Genomic DNA, 13,988 nt, shown 5'->3' on the forward strand with positions numbered 1-13,988 from the left:
CAAAATTTAAAACTTCTACATGTCTAAACATTAAAAACCAATCATAGGCTGGGTGCAGTGGCTCACACCTGTAATCCCAGCACTTTGGGAGGCTGAGGTGGGCAGATCACTTGAGGTCAGGGGTTCCACACCAGCCTGGCCAACATGGTGAAACCCCATCTCTACTAAAAATACAAAAATTAGCTGAGTGTGATGGTGCACGCCTGTAATCCCAGCTATTTTTTTTTTCTTTTTCTTTTTTTTTTTTGAGAGGGAATCTCCCACTCTTGCCCAGGCTGGAGTAAAGTGGCAGGATCTCTGCTCACTGCAACTTCCACCTCCCGGGTTCAAGTGATTCTCCTGCCTCAGCCTCTCGAGTAGCTGGAATTACAAGTGCCCACCACCATGCCCAGCTAAATTTTGTGTTTTTGGTGGAGACCGGGTTTCACCATGTTGGCCAGGCTGTCTCAAACTCTGACATCAAGTGATCCACTCACCTCGGCCTCCCAAAGTGCTGGGATTACAGGTGTGAGCCACTATGCTCACTCTATCCCAGCTATTCCAAGAATTGCTTGAACCCAGGAGGTGGAGATTGCAGTGAGCTGAGATCACACAGCTGCACTCCAACCTGAGCGACAAAGTGAGACCCTCAAAAAAAAAAAAAAAAAGAAAGAAAGCAGCAGCCAGGCGAGGTGGCTCATGCCTGTAACCCCAGCACTTTGGGAGACCGAGGTGGTCAGATCATGAGGTCAAGAATCCTGGCCAACACGGCCAACATGGTGAAACCCCATTTCTACTAAAAATACAAAACATTAGCTGGGTGTGATGGACTACATCTGTAGTCTCAGCTACTGGGAGGCTGAGGCAGGAGAATCAACTGAACCCAGGGGGCAGAGGTTGCAGTGAGCCGAGATTGTGCCACTGCACTCCAGCCTGGCGACAGAGTGACACTCCATCTCAAAAAAAAAGCAATCGTAAATCACAGGGCTCACACCTAGAGCAATCCCAGTGCTTTGGGAGGCCAAGGTGGGAAAATTGCTTGAGGCCAGGAATTCAAGACTAGCCTGGGCAAAATAGTGAGACTCCATCACCACACACACACACACACACACACACACACACACACACACACACACACTAGTCAGGCCTGGTTGAAAATGCCTTTACTCCCAGGTACTCAAGAGGCTGAGCTTGGAGGATGGCTTAAGCCCAGGAGTTCAAGGCTGCAGTGAGCTATGATTGTGTCGCTGCACAGAACAAGACATTGTCTCTAAAACACACAAAAAATATCACCACAAAACCACAAAAATAATTAAAGGTAAGCAAACCAAGAAGAATATTTGGGGCAACTATCCACTATCCTAAGGACAAACATCCTTAATAAAGAGCTCTAGGCTGGGCATGGTGGCTCATGCCTGTAATCCCAGCACTTTGGGAGGCCAAGGCAGGTGGATCACTAGGTCAAGAGATCGAGACCATCCTGGTCAACATGGTGAAACCCCGTCTTTACTAAAAATACAAAAATTAGCTGGGCATAGTGGCACATGCCTATAGTCCCAGCTACTTGGGACACTGAGGCAGGAGAATTGCTTGAACCCAGGAGGCGGAGGTTGTGGTGAGCCGAGATTGCGCCATTGCACTCCAGCCTGGGTAACAAGAGCAAAACTCCATCTCAAGAAAAAAAAAAAAAAGAGCTCTGTAAAGTATAAGATGTATACCAAGACAGTAAGATCAATGAGGCAAGATGATGAACTTTTTTTTTTTTTTTTTTTGAGACGGAGTCTTGCTCTGTTGCCCAGGCTGGAGTGGAGTGGTGTGATCTCATTTCACTGCAACCTCCACCTCCTGGGTTCAAGTGATTCTCCTGCCTCAGCCTCCTGAGTAGCTAGGATTACAGGTACATGCCACCACGCCTGGCTAATTTTTGTATTTTTAGTAGAGACAGGGTTTCACCACGTTGGTCAGGCTGGTCTTGAACTCTTGACCTCATGATCCACCTGCATAGGCCTCTCAAAGTGCTGGGATTACAGGAATGAGCTACTTCGCCCAGCCTGATTATGAACTTTTTATATTCAAAAAACCTTTGCCCGAGCATGGCGGCGGATGCCCCTAATCTCCGCACTTTGGGGGGGCCAGGTGGGCAGGTCACTTGAGGTCAGGAGTTCCAGAACAGGTTGGCCAACACGGCAAAACCCCATCTGGACTAAAAACTTTTAAAAAGTAGCAAGGTGTGGTGGCAAACACCTGTAATACCTCTACTTGGGAGGCTGAGGCAGGAGAATTGGTTGAACCTGGGAGGCAGAGGTTGCAGTGAGGCAAAATTGCACCACTCCAGCCTGGGTGACGGAGTGAGACTGTCTCAAAAACAAAACCAAACAAAAAAACCTTCTTTAATGGCAAGACATGGTGGCTCTCATCTGTAATCTTAGTACGTTTCTTTGGGAGGCTGAGATGGGATGATTCCTTGAGCCCAAGAGTTCAAGACCAGCCTGGGCAACAAAGTAAGATACCATTGCTACAAAAAAATTAAAACGTTATCTGAGCAAGGTGGCACATAACCTGTGGTCTACCTACTCAGGAGGTTGGGGCAAGAGGATCATTTGAGCCCAGGAGGTAGAAGTTGTGGTTAGCCATGTTTGCACTACTGCACTCCAGTCTGGGTGACAGAGTGAGGCCATGTCTCAAAAAAAAAAAAAAAAAAAAAAAAAAAAAGGAAGAAGAAAAGAAAAAGGTAAATAAAAATAAAAAACCTTTTTATGTAAGTTGGACAATTTACGTAAAAGCGAATTGGCTACAAATGTATGAAATTCATTCTACCTCACTAGTTTTTTTTTTTTTTTTTTTTTTTGGATGGGGTTTTTTTTTTTTTTCCCAGGCTGGGGGCAATGGCATGACCTTAGCTGTCTGCAACCTCTGCCTCCTGGGTTTAAGCAATTCTCCTGCCTCAGCCTCCAAAGTAGCTGGGATTACAGGCAAGCACCACCATGCCTGGCTAATTTTTGTTTTGTTTTGTTTGAGCTGGAGTCTTGCTTTGTTGCCCAGGCTAGAGGGCAGTGGTGTGATCTCGGCTCACCGCTTCCTCTGCCTCCTGGGTTCAGGCAATTCTCCTGCCTAGGCCTCCTGAGCAGCTGGGATTACAGGCACATGCCACCACACCCGGCTGATTTTTGTTATTTTTAGTAGAGGCAGGGTTTCACCATGTTGGCCAGGATGGTCTCCAACTCCTGACCTCAAGTGATCCATCTGCCTCAGCCTCCCAAAGCGCTGGGATTACAGGTGTGAGCCACCGCACCCGGCGGGAGTCTCTCTTCCTGATGACCTCAGCCACAGTGCCTTCTGAAATAGTACCACGGGTATGTGCTTCTAGTTCTGTTTGCAGCAGAGTGCATGGCGTGTACCATCATTCCCTCTGCCTGCTCTATTTGCGTCTCCCTCACATCCAGCAAGCCTTTCCCTTTACACAGGACTTACTGCTCCCCTGATGATCATCTGGCAATGCCTTCTCTTGGAGTTAACACCTTTGCCAAGGCCGAAGTGGCCTTTGAAGATCAGGCCCTCCTTAGCTCTGGGCCTCCTGTCTTTCCTTGGATGTCCTCTACTTTCCTCAAACCTGTCAAAACTGGATTCGGCCTCTGTGGCACTGGGTTTGGAAACATGCTTTGCCCGCATCTTCCGAGGGAGGCACTCAGGCCTGTACTACCTGAGGTAGCCCTGCGGCAGGGTCCAACACTACCTTACGGTTAATTTATTGCTTGTGTCCACTAGAGCTAGGGTGAAGAGGGTAGCCAGGTTAGACATCGGGACGCCTGGGAAGCTCCGGCGTCTTCGGTTTTTGGCAGTGCTGCTAGAAACCACGAACATTACTTATCTCGCAGCGTATGTGCACACCGGGTGACCCAGGGGCCTCGAACGCAGGGTCTCCGCCTGGGGAATGCACGCACTGTTATCAATTCAGCGCTGGGATGATTCAGCGGGAGCCTCCTCCAGCACAGAGGCCGGCGCGCACCAGCGGAGGAGATCGCGCTCGCGAGGCAGTACCTGGCGACCCGTCCTCGTGCCAGGGCTCCAAGGCGTTCCAGGCCCGCCGACCCTGAGGTGGGTAAGGGGTACACAGGGTGCAAGTTCGTTAGGCAAAAGCGGGGTACAGGCGCGAGCCACAGGCACGGGAACCCCCCGCCGACCGGCGCCCTAGGCCCGACGACGGCAGGCAAGGGGAAGTGCAGGCACACACAGCTGGGACGTGCCCCAGGCACCATCCGGGAGGCTTCGGACGCGGGACGTCCGCAGCCCTGTAGTTCCCAGGACGCTCGGCAATCTGCAGCTGATCAGCTCCGGCCAGCTTTGGGATAAAGGGGAGACAGGCGGCGCGGGGAGTGGGAGCAACTGAAGGCCGCGCTCCTCCTTTCAGGCCGGCCAGGAGCGCGCCGGTAAGACTGGGGGTAAGGGGTAGAAAGACGCCCACCTCATCACAACCCAGAGGTCGGGACTCCTATACGGCCCCATAGGGAACTGGTGCCGCCATTCCCCTCCCCCACGTTGGCGGGTAAGGCTAGAGAACGGTTTCAAGGAAGACGCATGCGCAAGAAACAATTAAAAACCGCTGATGCTCCAAGTTCAATATTCGCGGGGAAAGCGCAGGCGCAATAAAAAGCCCGGCGGGTTTATGGGTGGGGGTGCTGAGTCCAAAACGCAGGCGTGTAATAATCTACCAACCGGCGGCAGGCTGATTCTTGAAGTTACGCCTTCGTCAGAGCTCTTTGTGACGCAAGGGGGCGGTGCGAGCAGCTGGCTGCGCGTGCGCAGAGCTCGCACAAAGGGCCTTATTTAGGTTGCGCAGGCGCCTGCTGGCCATTTCGTCTTATCCACGTTGAAGTCGGGTGTCTTGGTGAGTCGTTGTCGGTCCTCCCTAGCCGTCCCTCGACCCCCGTGGGGTCCGTTTTTGCGGGGATTGTTTTCCCCCCGACCTTTTGGAGGGCTGTGGGGATCTTCGCTAGCTGTGGGCAGCCTTCGAGAACCGCACGTTGTTCGCTGAATCCCGACAGCGCCGCTGAGGCCTGCAGGCCGCGCCGAGTCTATTGTGTGAGGAGGCGGAGCGGAAGCGGCCGCCGCCATTTCCTTACCTCCACGCTGGCTCTCGGCCCCGGACCCCGGCGTTCGGGGCGCCGACATCTGCTCCCCAGAGCAGCTTTGGGGGTCCGGTTGCTCGCTAAGGAAGTGTTGGGTGTTGGAGTCGCCTGGGTGTGGGTGCGTCCGCCTGGTTTTTGCTCTGTAGGGCGGGCGGCACAGGCCCGGGGTGGCACATCGGGGGCGGAGCACAGCTTAATGGGCGCGCTCAGGTCTGGTCTTCTTCCCCGCCTTGCAGTTTGTTTCGACGCCGGACCGTGTAAGAGACAATGATGTTGGGCACCGAAGGTGGAGAGGGATTCGTGGTGAAGGTCCGGGGGTTGCCCTGGTCTTGCTCGGCTGATGAAGTGCAGAGGTTTTTTTCTGGTGAGTTAACTAGGACGCGGGAGTTCCGAGTTCGAGGCCTGGGCGGGCGGGCTGGCGGGCTGCCGGGCTGGGGCGGGGCGGGCCGGGCCGGGCGGGACTCGGGGCGCCCCCTGGCGTGGCGCGGGTAACTGCAGTTCCCGCTGTGCTGTTCGCGCTCTGCCGACCGCTGTTACGCAATGGAAATTTCGAAAGCCCCGCCGCTTTCCTGTCCCTTGGAGTGCTGCCGATCTGGTAGACTTGTTTTCTTTACTTCCCTTTGAACACCAGTTGTTCTTTTATGGGTTTTTTTTTGAGTTCTCGGCTCACTACGATTAGGGTTGAAGCGATTCTCCTGCCGCAGCCTCCGGAATAGCTGTGTGTGTGTCACTATGCCTGGCTAACTTCTTGTATTTTTTTTTTTTTTTTTTTTAAAGACGGGGTTTCACCATGTTGGTCGGGCTGGTCTTGAACTCCCGACCTCAGGTGATCCGCCCGGCCAACTTTTTGTATTTTTAGTAGAGACGGGGGTTTCACTGTATTGGCCAGGCCGGTCTCGAACCGCCAAAGTGCTTGGGATTACAGGCGTGAGCCACTGCTCCCTATCTGGGTGTCTCTTGGAAAGGATAAATTGGCAATAGATGGGATTTCTTCTTGAATCTTGAGAAAATCTCCTGAGTGATTAGACAAATAGTAATGTTTTGGAGTATCTTGAAGTGTAACTTCTTGTTTACAGTTTGGTGTTACCTTGAAAATGAGCATTCTCCTTCGGAAAGTTAAAGTGTCACGTCTTCATTTCAGCTTTCCTAATCAAAATTCGGTAATTGAAGGGTGTTTGCTCGTCTAGTTCTTGATATGGCTCACTATACAGTTGAAGACGCTGAAGCCCAGGGAAGTTTTCTTGCCTGTGTAAATTTTTTTGCAGTACAGTTTTCCTGAGTGTTTTCTATCAGAATGCACTTGTTCCCAGTATTAGACTGGGGGAAAGAAATTAGACTGATGAAATTCTATTTGGATGAAATTGACAGCTTTTGGCAAGACCTTTGTAGTGTTGACTTACTATCTGAATTTAGCATTGGTAACGGGAAACGACCTGTAAAACAACCAAGCACACTGGAAGCCACCTTGCAGGGGGCAACACTGGGTTTGGCTTCAGCTTTGCAACTTGGAGCATTTTAGCTTGGTAACACTGATTCCCTTTCAGGTTAGTATTGGGCCTGCAATTTGGATTTGAATGAAAAACCGTAATGTGGCTGCCGGTAAAGTAAACTGACAAATGCACCAGACCAAAACAACTCAGAAGGAAGTATGTTTGCCATAAAGTCACAAAGTACGGACTTGATAATATTCTGAGAAATTGTTAAAGGATGTGTGATGGAGACATGAGTAACAAGGACTAAAGAGAGAAATTCATTCTGTAACTGCTTTGAATGTTGGACGTTGTTGATGGGTTGGAAATACATCACCTTGGGAATGAGATTTCTTTTTTAATTGGAGTTCCAGGAGTTGGTAATATCGTGCTCATTATAGGCTTCACAAGTTAATGTAATTTGTGGTGGGGACATGGAATAGGCATTTCATCTGTGTCACCCAGAGGTGGTTTTAGGTTTTAAATTCTGTATTAACGGTTGTTTTCTTTCCAGACTGCAAAATTCAAAATGGTGCTCAAGGTATTCGTTTCATCTACACCAGAGAAGGCAGACCGAGTGGCGAGGCTTTTGTTGAACTTGAATCAGAAGATGAAGTCAAATTGGCCCTGAAAAAAGACAGAGAAACTATGGGACACAGATATGTTGAAGGTTTGATTTACATTGCCCTAGTAACAGTAAATAAAGCATTGCACATAGAGGTCTTACCCCTTCTGAATTTTAGGTATTTGACCGCATGGAAATGGTCATCTAAGGGAGTTTGTGGCAGCTCTTCCTAGCTTATCTAAAGACCCAGGAAGTCTGAACTTTGATATCTAATTTTCCAAAATTGACTAATTCTAAGCACCTCTTTCAGTATTCAAGTCAAACAACGTTGAAATGGATTGGGTGTTGAAGCATACTGGTCCAAATAGTCCTGACACGGCCAATGATGGCTTTGTACGTCTTAGAGGACTTCCCTTTGGATGTAGCAAGGAAGAAATTGTTCAGTTCTTCTCAGGTATGTAGTCCTGTTTGTTGCTGAGCAGTGAGTTTTGGCTAGCTTCTGGCAAGGTGATTTAATAGACCTTAAAGTTGAGCAGCTTAGGTCTTTCAATAGGTTGTAAATTTATGCCAGTGAATTAATATTTTCTTCCTAGAGACCTTCAAATAATTTAAGCCCATCTTAAAGGTGGAAATGAAGTACTTCCAAAATGTTAACTTTGCCTATATTTAGTATTATAGTTCAGAGTAGATCTTTCATTGAGGATTGCCCTCAACAGCTTAACTACTTTCCTCACATTGCTGTCCAGCTAAGTACCTCAAGTTAAAGGTAAGATCCCTTAACATCAGATTAGTATGATGAATTAGGTTGTTGTAAGTTATGGCAGGTGTCTTTGTTGCAAGAGACACTTGGGTTATGGGACCAGAAACATCTCTAATGGTCTAATTCTTTTTAATGCAAAAGTCCATTATGAAAGACTTGGTTTAACCAGTGTGTTACAAACTTACTGAAAATCAGATGTAGTGAGTAGTTTGAATGCTTGTAGTTTCCCTGTCTGAAGTAACAAGTGTTTTGAAATTGTTCCTGGGCCTAAAGTATTTGAATGTTTTTATGCTGAAGAGTTAAGATGCATGTATAACAGAATGTTAGATATCTTATATTTTAAGTATTAATATTTATGATGTGATAAACTGGAAGCAAGAAATCCTTTCATGGTTTATTGTTGTATGTTAGAAATTTATACATGTATAAAGTCCTAATGTCAGAATTTTAAAAATGAAGTCTGTTTTGTTTTTAATCTAAATTGGTGAGAATTGAATGCTATCTGTCAACGTTAAATATGAACATAATTTCATATCTTCTAGGAAAGTGCTTTAAGTCCTTTTTGTAAGCTTGGGAATGTATCCACGGAAAGGATTTTTCATAGACGGAATTTCCAGAAGTGAATCATACTACTGTTAGAGCATAAGCAAGCATGATTGTGCTGTGTAGATCAGTTTTGTTGAAAATTTAGATTGTTATGTTTGTCAATTATAATTTAATGTTTCAGTTTTTATATGAAATGTTTAAATGTGTACCTTTTTTTAAAACTTGAAGTTCCAATAACTTAAAGCATTGAAATATAAAATGAGGTAAAAGGTGTTTTGAATTTAGTAAAACTGTTATTTAATGCTTAAAACTTAATTGAATTCTTGTATAATTCTCAACATTAAGTTGTATTGATACGTGTTCTTAAGTTGTTTAATTCTTAATGCATCCTGTGTTCAGCAAGTTGGTTTTTTAAAAATATATACTGTACCATGGGTGTGTTAAGAATAGTTATATTTTGTATAATGGAACTTCATATTATTGAAATGCATATTTAAAGAGTACTTGTTGAAAGCATACCATTCACCTAAAGTTAAAAATTCTGGTTTATTTAAAGCTATAAGAAGAATCATTTCTGGGCTTGTGATGTTAATATTGCCCCCCTACTGGGGTTATTTGTCCTTGGGTTGAAGGGTTGGAAATCGTGCCAAATGGGATAACATTGCCGGTGGACTTCCAGGGGAGGAGTACGGGGGAGGCCTTCGTGCAGTTTGCTTCACAGGAAATAGCTGAAAAGGCTCTAAAGAAACACAAGGAAAGAATAGGGCACAGGTGGGGATGGATGGTTGGTTGGATATGTCACTTTTCTTATGGTAAACAATTAAATCCATATTCTCTCTGCTTAAAAAAAGAAATTAATGTTTTGTAGTCCTAGTTAATTGATGTTTTGCCATGATTTCTAGACTTTTCCTGTGTCAGAATCCCATGTCACATGCAAACTAAATTTTAGGTTTAAAATTTGTCCCTAGTTAATTGGTCTACTTTACAATTTTGTGAGCCTTATTAACCCCAGTAGAGTTGAGAGACTATGGCTTTAAAAAATTAATGCAAACCTGGCTTTAGCTGTAATAACACCAACCTAGTAAATTAATATTACCATAAGAAAATGTGATACTTTCTGATCTTGTTTTTAAAGTTGAAATGCAACAAACTTTTTCTTGCTGTATATAAATATTCTGCATAGTATTAATAAGCATAGCTTTCAAGAAATTGTCACAAAAGGTTTTATTCTCTTTGCTTGTGACTATTTTTCATTGAAGCATGCGCTTACCTATGCTGATTCTTACTTAAAAGCATAGGCTGGGGTATTAATTGGCGAAATGAAATGTGTAGTGTGGGCTAGACTGTTGGTGGAGGCTGGCTTTTTAGCCCACTTGCTATACATGCTGCCAATGGATTTAAGACGTGAAATGTTGAAAGTTGAGTGGAATTATTTCCCTCCTAATGTACTATATATACATTCATATATAGTACTCCTCTCTACCCCTAAGGTTGGGCTCTGCCTCAGAGGAGTGAGTTTTTTTTTTCTATAAAGTATACATTAAGTCTTACTATTGAGTGAATTTCTGGTCATTGCCTATACAAATATAAGAAATCTGGCTCTAAGTATTAGTCAGTTTCATGGCTGTGACTAGGTTGTTTTCTTGTATAACTAAATACCTGTATAAAATGAACTAATGTTCTCTCTCCCCTCCCTACCCCTTCCTTACAAACAATGCTTTAGGTATATTGAAATCTTTAAGAGCAGTAGAGCTGAAGTTAGAACTCACTATGACCCACCACGAAAGCTTATGGCCATGCAGCGGCCAGGTCCCTATGACAGACCTGGGGCTGGCAGAGGATATAACAGCATTGGCAGAGGAGCAGGCTTTGAAAGGATGAGGCGTGGTGCTTATGGTGGAGGTACGTGAGGATTCATAAGGTTTGGCAAGTCGGTTCCTTTTGTGTAGATGTTTTATTTGATTGATGGTACTTTTTTTTTTTTTTGGTCTTTCAGGCTATGGAGGCTATGACGATTACAATGGCTATAATGATGGCTATGGATTTGGGTCAGATAGATTTGGAAGAGGTAAGGTAAGAATTGAATTTCTCAGTTGAAGGATGCTTACACTCTTGTCCAACTAGACCTCAATTACTGTTTTTCAGGAATGTCTGATCACAGATACGGGGATGGTGGCTCTACTTTCCAGAGCACAACAGGACACTGTGTACACATGCGAGGATTACCTTACAGAGCTACTGAGAATGACATTTACAATGTAAGTGTAAGATGCACTCACAAGTCAGTATTTCAGTATGACAGTAAATGTCTGAACTTTATTGTACTATAAAGAGAACACCACGAACTTTTAGTTTCACTTGGTAACATTAGAAAGTTGATTCAGTTTTTTGAACTGCCTTGTGTTGTAGTTTTTTTCACCACTCAATCCTGTGAGAGTACACATTGAAATTGGTCCTGATGGCAGAGTAACTGGTGAAGCAGATGTCGAGTTTGCAACTCATGAAGATGCTGTGGCAGCTATGTCAAAAGACAAAGCAAATATGCGTAAGTGTGATTGAGCATTTATGGGCTCTTTCTTAGGTGATTGTGTGACTAACATTTACAATAGAGGAATAGAAAAATAAGAATATATGAGAAGTTTCCTTTCCAGTAATAGATTGATTCTTGGGGTACACGGGGGTGGGGTGTGTTAAAGGTTTGGTTTTTAAAAATGAGTTTAACAGATTTGTGATACACATCTCACATCTTGAAGTATATATCCTTTATTGACAATATAGATGAATATGTAAAGGCTAGATTTTGAAGTTAAAGATCACCTAAGAGAAGTAGCTAGAGTTTTCTTTGCCAAAGTATTTGAAGTTCATAGATCTGCTTGTTTAAAAAGTGCTTATCCTGTTTTCTTTCACCAACAAACATTTTCAAACTTTTTTTTTCTCATTTCAGAGCACAGATATGTAGAACTCTTCTTGAATTCTACAGCAGGAGCAAGCGGTGGTGCTTACGGTAGCCAAATGCTAGGAGGCATGGGTTTGTGTAAATATCACTTTAGTGTCCTTTTTTTAAGCTAACCTTGTATGCCTTTTCTCTCATTTCAGAACACAGATATGTAGAACTCTTCTTGAATTCTACAGCAGGAGCAAGCGGTGGTGCTTATGGTAGCCAAATGATGGGAGGCATGGGCTTGTGTAAATATCGTTAGTTTTTTTAAAAACCAAAACGTTTATATCTGTATAAGTTAATTGTAAGTTAAGTTAATCTATTTTATGAATTTAGCATAACAAACTTAGGCAAAGAAAGCAGTTTCTTGATATTTGAATGAATTTTTGTATCTGGCTTACTTAAACTTTGTGTGTTATGAAGTTGCTTAGGATAGATAATTCAAATTAGATTTAGGTACTCTTGGGGGAGGGGGCCTATGGAGTGAGATTACTGAAATTTTCTGAGTATAAAATTTAAAATAGCAAAACAGGATTAAGATAAATTTGGGAATAATTAGGTGTTCACTGATAAACCTTTATATTGACATACCTTGATATATCAAACTAAAGGGGAAACCCCACTAAATCCAGTCAAGCAATTTCATAAGATCTTCACAGAATGCCTCTACTAATGGAATCATGTGAATTTTAGTCCTGCTGATGTGTATACCGTTAGCACTTTGGTTTATAAATATTTGATTAGCTCAAATGATGGATAGAAGGGGAGCCTGGTTATAGACAATAGGCAGGAGGAGGCAGAGGGTTATAGTGATGGAAGATCAAGACTGGAAAATCATAGATATAGAATTACAAGCCCGGTACCACCAGGTACCACATTACATAAGGAGCAAGGTTCTAATGTTTTCTTAACTTAACAGCAAACCAGTCCAGTTACGGTGGCCCAGCCAGCCAGCAGCTGAGTGGTGGTTATGGAGGCGGCTATGGTGGCCAGAGCAGCATGAGTGGATACGGTAAGTATTTTTTTTTAATAGACTTAGAGTAAGTTTTAGGCAGGTTTGTTTTTTTAGTTGGGAATACATGCAGGCTCCATTTTGGTGAAACTGGGTTGTTAAATGTATGCTTTCAATCCAAATGTAACTTTTTCTAGTTTAATTTTCGGAAACAATCATTGGGAGGGGGAAGTGTTTGTGAATTAAAAACTAGTCATTGCAGCTTTGGAATACTGTCGAGCCAGAAAACATCTGCCTCCATTTATTAAAACGTTAAAGTTGTTCACTTTTTCTCTTTTGGTTAGCATTAAATCAATTTTAGATGGAGGGAGAATTTTAAATAGAATGGTGGTTGGGTTCAGGACCGTATTTATTAGTCAGTTAACCTAGGATTGGTTTTATTTTTTTCAATTGGTCTAAAGAATGGTGATTTTGGTCTTATAGTCTTACCCTACAAAATCCTTTTGCAGACCAAGTTTTACAGGAAAACTCCAGTGATTTTCAATCAAACATTGCATAGGTAAATATTTTCTCAAAAAATATAATTTAAATTCCCAATAGCAAATACTGATGTTGTAATAACACTTTCTATAGCATTCAATGGCTCTGACTTAACTCAACGGAGGCTGCCATTTGGGCACAGTGAGTTGCCTTTAGTCCAACTTAGTTGTCTCACTTTTGCCCACCATGAGTAGGAAAAGCAAGAGATTTCCCCTGTGCTCCCTATTCTCATGTCATTTGAGGGACACACTGTGAATGTTTATGGTAAATTTTTTTTTAAATGCCTTGTATAGCTTTAAAAATATGAAGTAATTTTGCAATTTTTGAAAAACACTAGTTTTCCTTTAAACTTAATTTTTCACGTTGATTCTGAAGAATTTCGTTAAAAATGGTAGCACAAGAGTCTGGCAAGTTGGTACTGCAGAGAAAAGGGGTTAATTGAGACTTGTTTGGAGTCGGGATTCCCCTTTCCCAAACATGCTTCTCGCCACTTGGACAGCAGCCATTTATACTAGTATACTTTTTAAACTTTTTCTTGGAATACTATATTTTATTTGACTGATAGTCTGACATTACTCCTAACTTGTCAAATTGGTCTCTTTGCAGGTAGCCAAGGAGCAATGAACAGCAGCTACTACAGTAGTGGAAGCCGTGCATCTATGGGCGTGAACGGAATGGGAGGGATGTCTAGCATGTCCAGTATGAGTGGTGGATGGGGAATGTAATTGATTGATCCTGATCACTGACTCTTGGTCAACTTTTTTTAAAGAAAAAAACAAAACTTCAGTTTAGCAGTTTCTGCAATACAAGCTTGTGATTTATGCTTTCTCTCTGAGTGGAAATCAGGATTGTTATGAAGACTTAAGGCTCAGTATTTTGGAATACAATACTTAACCTAGGATGTAATAGTGAAGCTGAGTAAACTATAACTGTTAAACAAGTTCCAGCTTTTCTCAAGTTAGTTATATTGTAGGATATACTTAAGCAGTAAGCGTATTTAGGTAAAAGCAGTTGAATTATGTTAAGTGTTACCCTTTGCATTGAACACTGTTCAGATGCATGTTGAAAGACATGCTTTTTTTTTTTTTTTTTTTTTTTTTTTTAAATTAAATT

At 43.4% G+C, this 13,988-nt stretch overlaps 1 protein-coding gene across 10 annotated transcripts; it reads left to right on the top strand.

The window, feature by feature from the left end:
* The first annotated feature begins 3,888 nt into the window (after positions 1–3,888).
* HNRNPH1 (heterogeneous nuclear ribonucleoprotein H1) lies at positions 3,889–13,967 on the top strand. 10 transcript variants are annotated; one of them, XM_032270472.1, is made up of 13 exons: positions 3,889–4,186; positions 5,342–5,469; positions 7,089–7,244; positions 7,450–7,593; positions 9,078–9,216; positions 10,169–10,347; positions 10,442–10,513; positions 10,570–10,703; positions 10,855–10,990; positions 11,390–11,449; positions 11,542–11,631; positions 12,303–12,395; positions 13,482–13,967. In XM_032270472.1, the coding sequence occupies exons 2-13, from the start codon at positions 5,373–5,375 to the stop codon at positions 13,598–13,600; spliced, it is 1,419 nt and encodes a 472-aa protein (XP_032126363.1). In that variant the 5' UTR covers positions 3,889–4,186; positions 5,342–5,372; the 3' UTR covers positions 13,601–13,967. The 10 variants fall into 10 exon arrangements, with proteins under 10 accessions (XP_032126363.1, XP_032126364.1, XP_032126362.1 ...); XM_032270473.1 differs by having other exon boundaries at positions 3,906–4,406; XM_032270471.1 differs by lacking the exon at positions 3,889–4,186 and adding an exon at positions 4,768–4,864.
* The last annotated feature ends 21 nt before the right edge of the window (positions 13,968–13,988 follow it).

Source organism: Sapajus apella, unplaced genomic scaffold, assembly GCF_009761245.1.
Source record: "Sapajus apella isolate SASKATOON/1434 unplaced genomic scaffold, GSC_monkey_1.0 scaffold211, whole genome shotgun sequence".
Classification (NCBI taxonomy): Eukaryota; Metazoa; Chordata; class Mammalia; order Primates; family Cebidae; genus Sapajus; species Sapajus apella.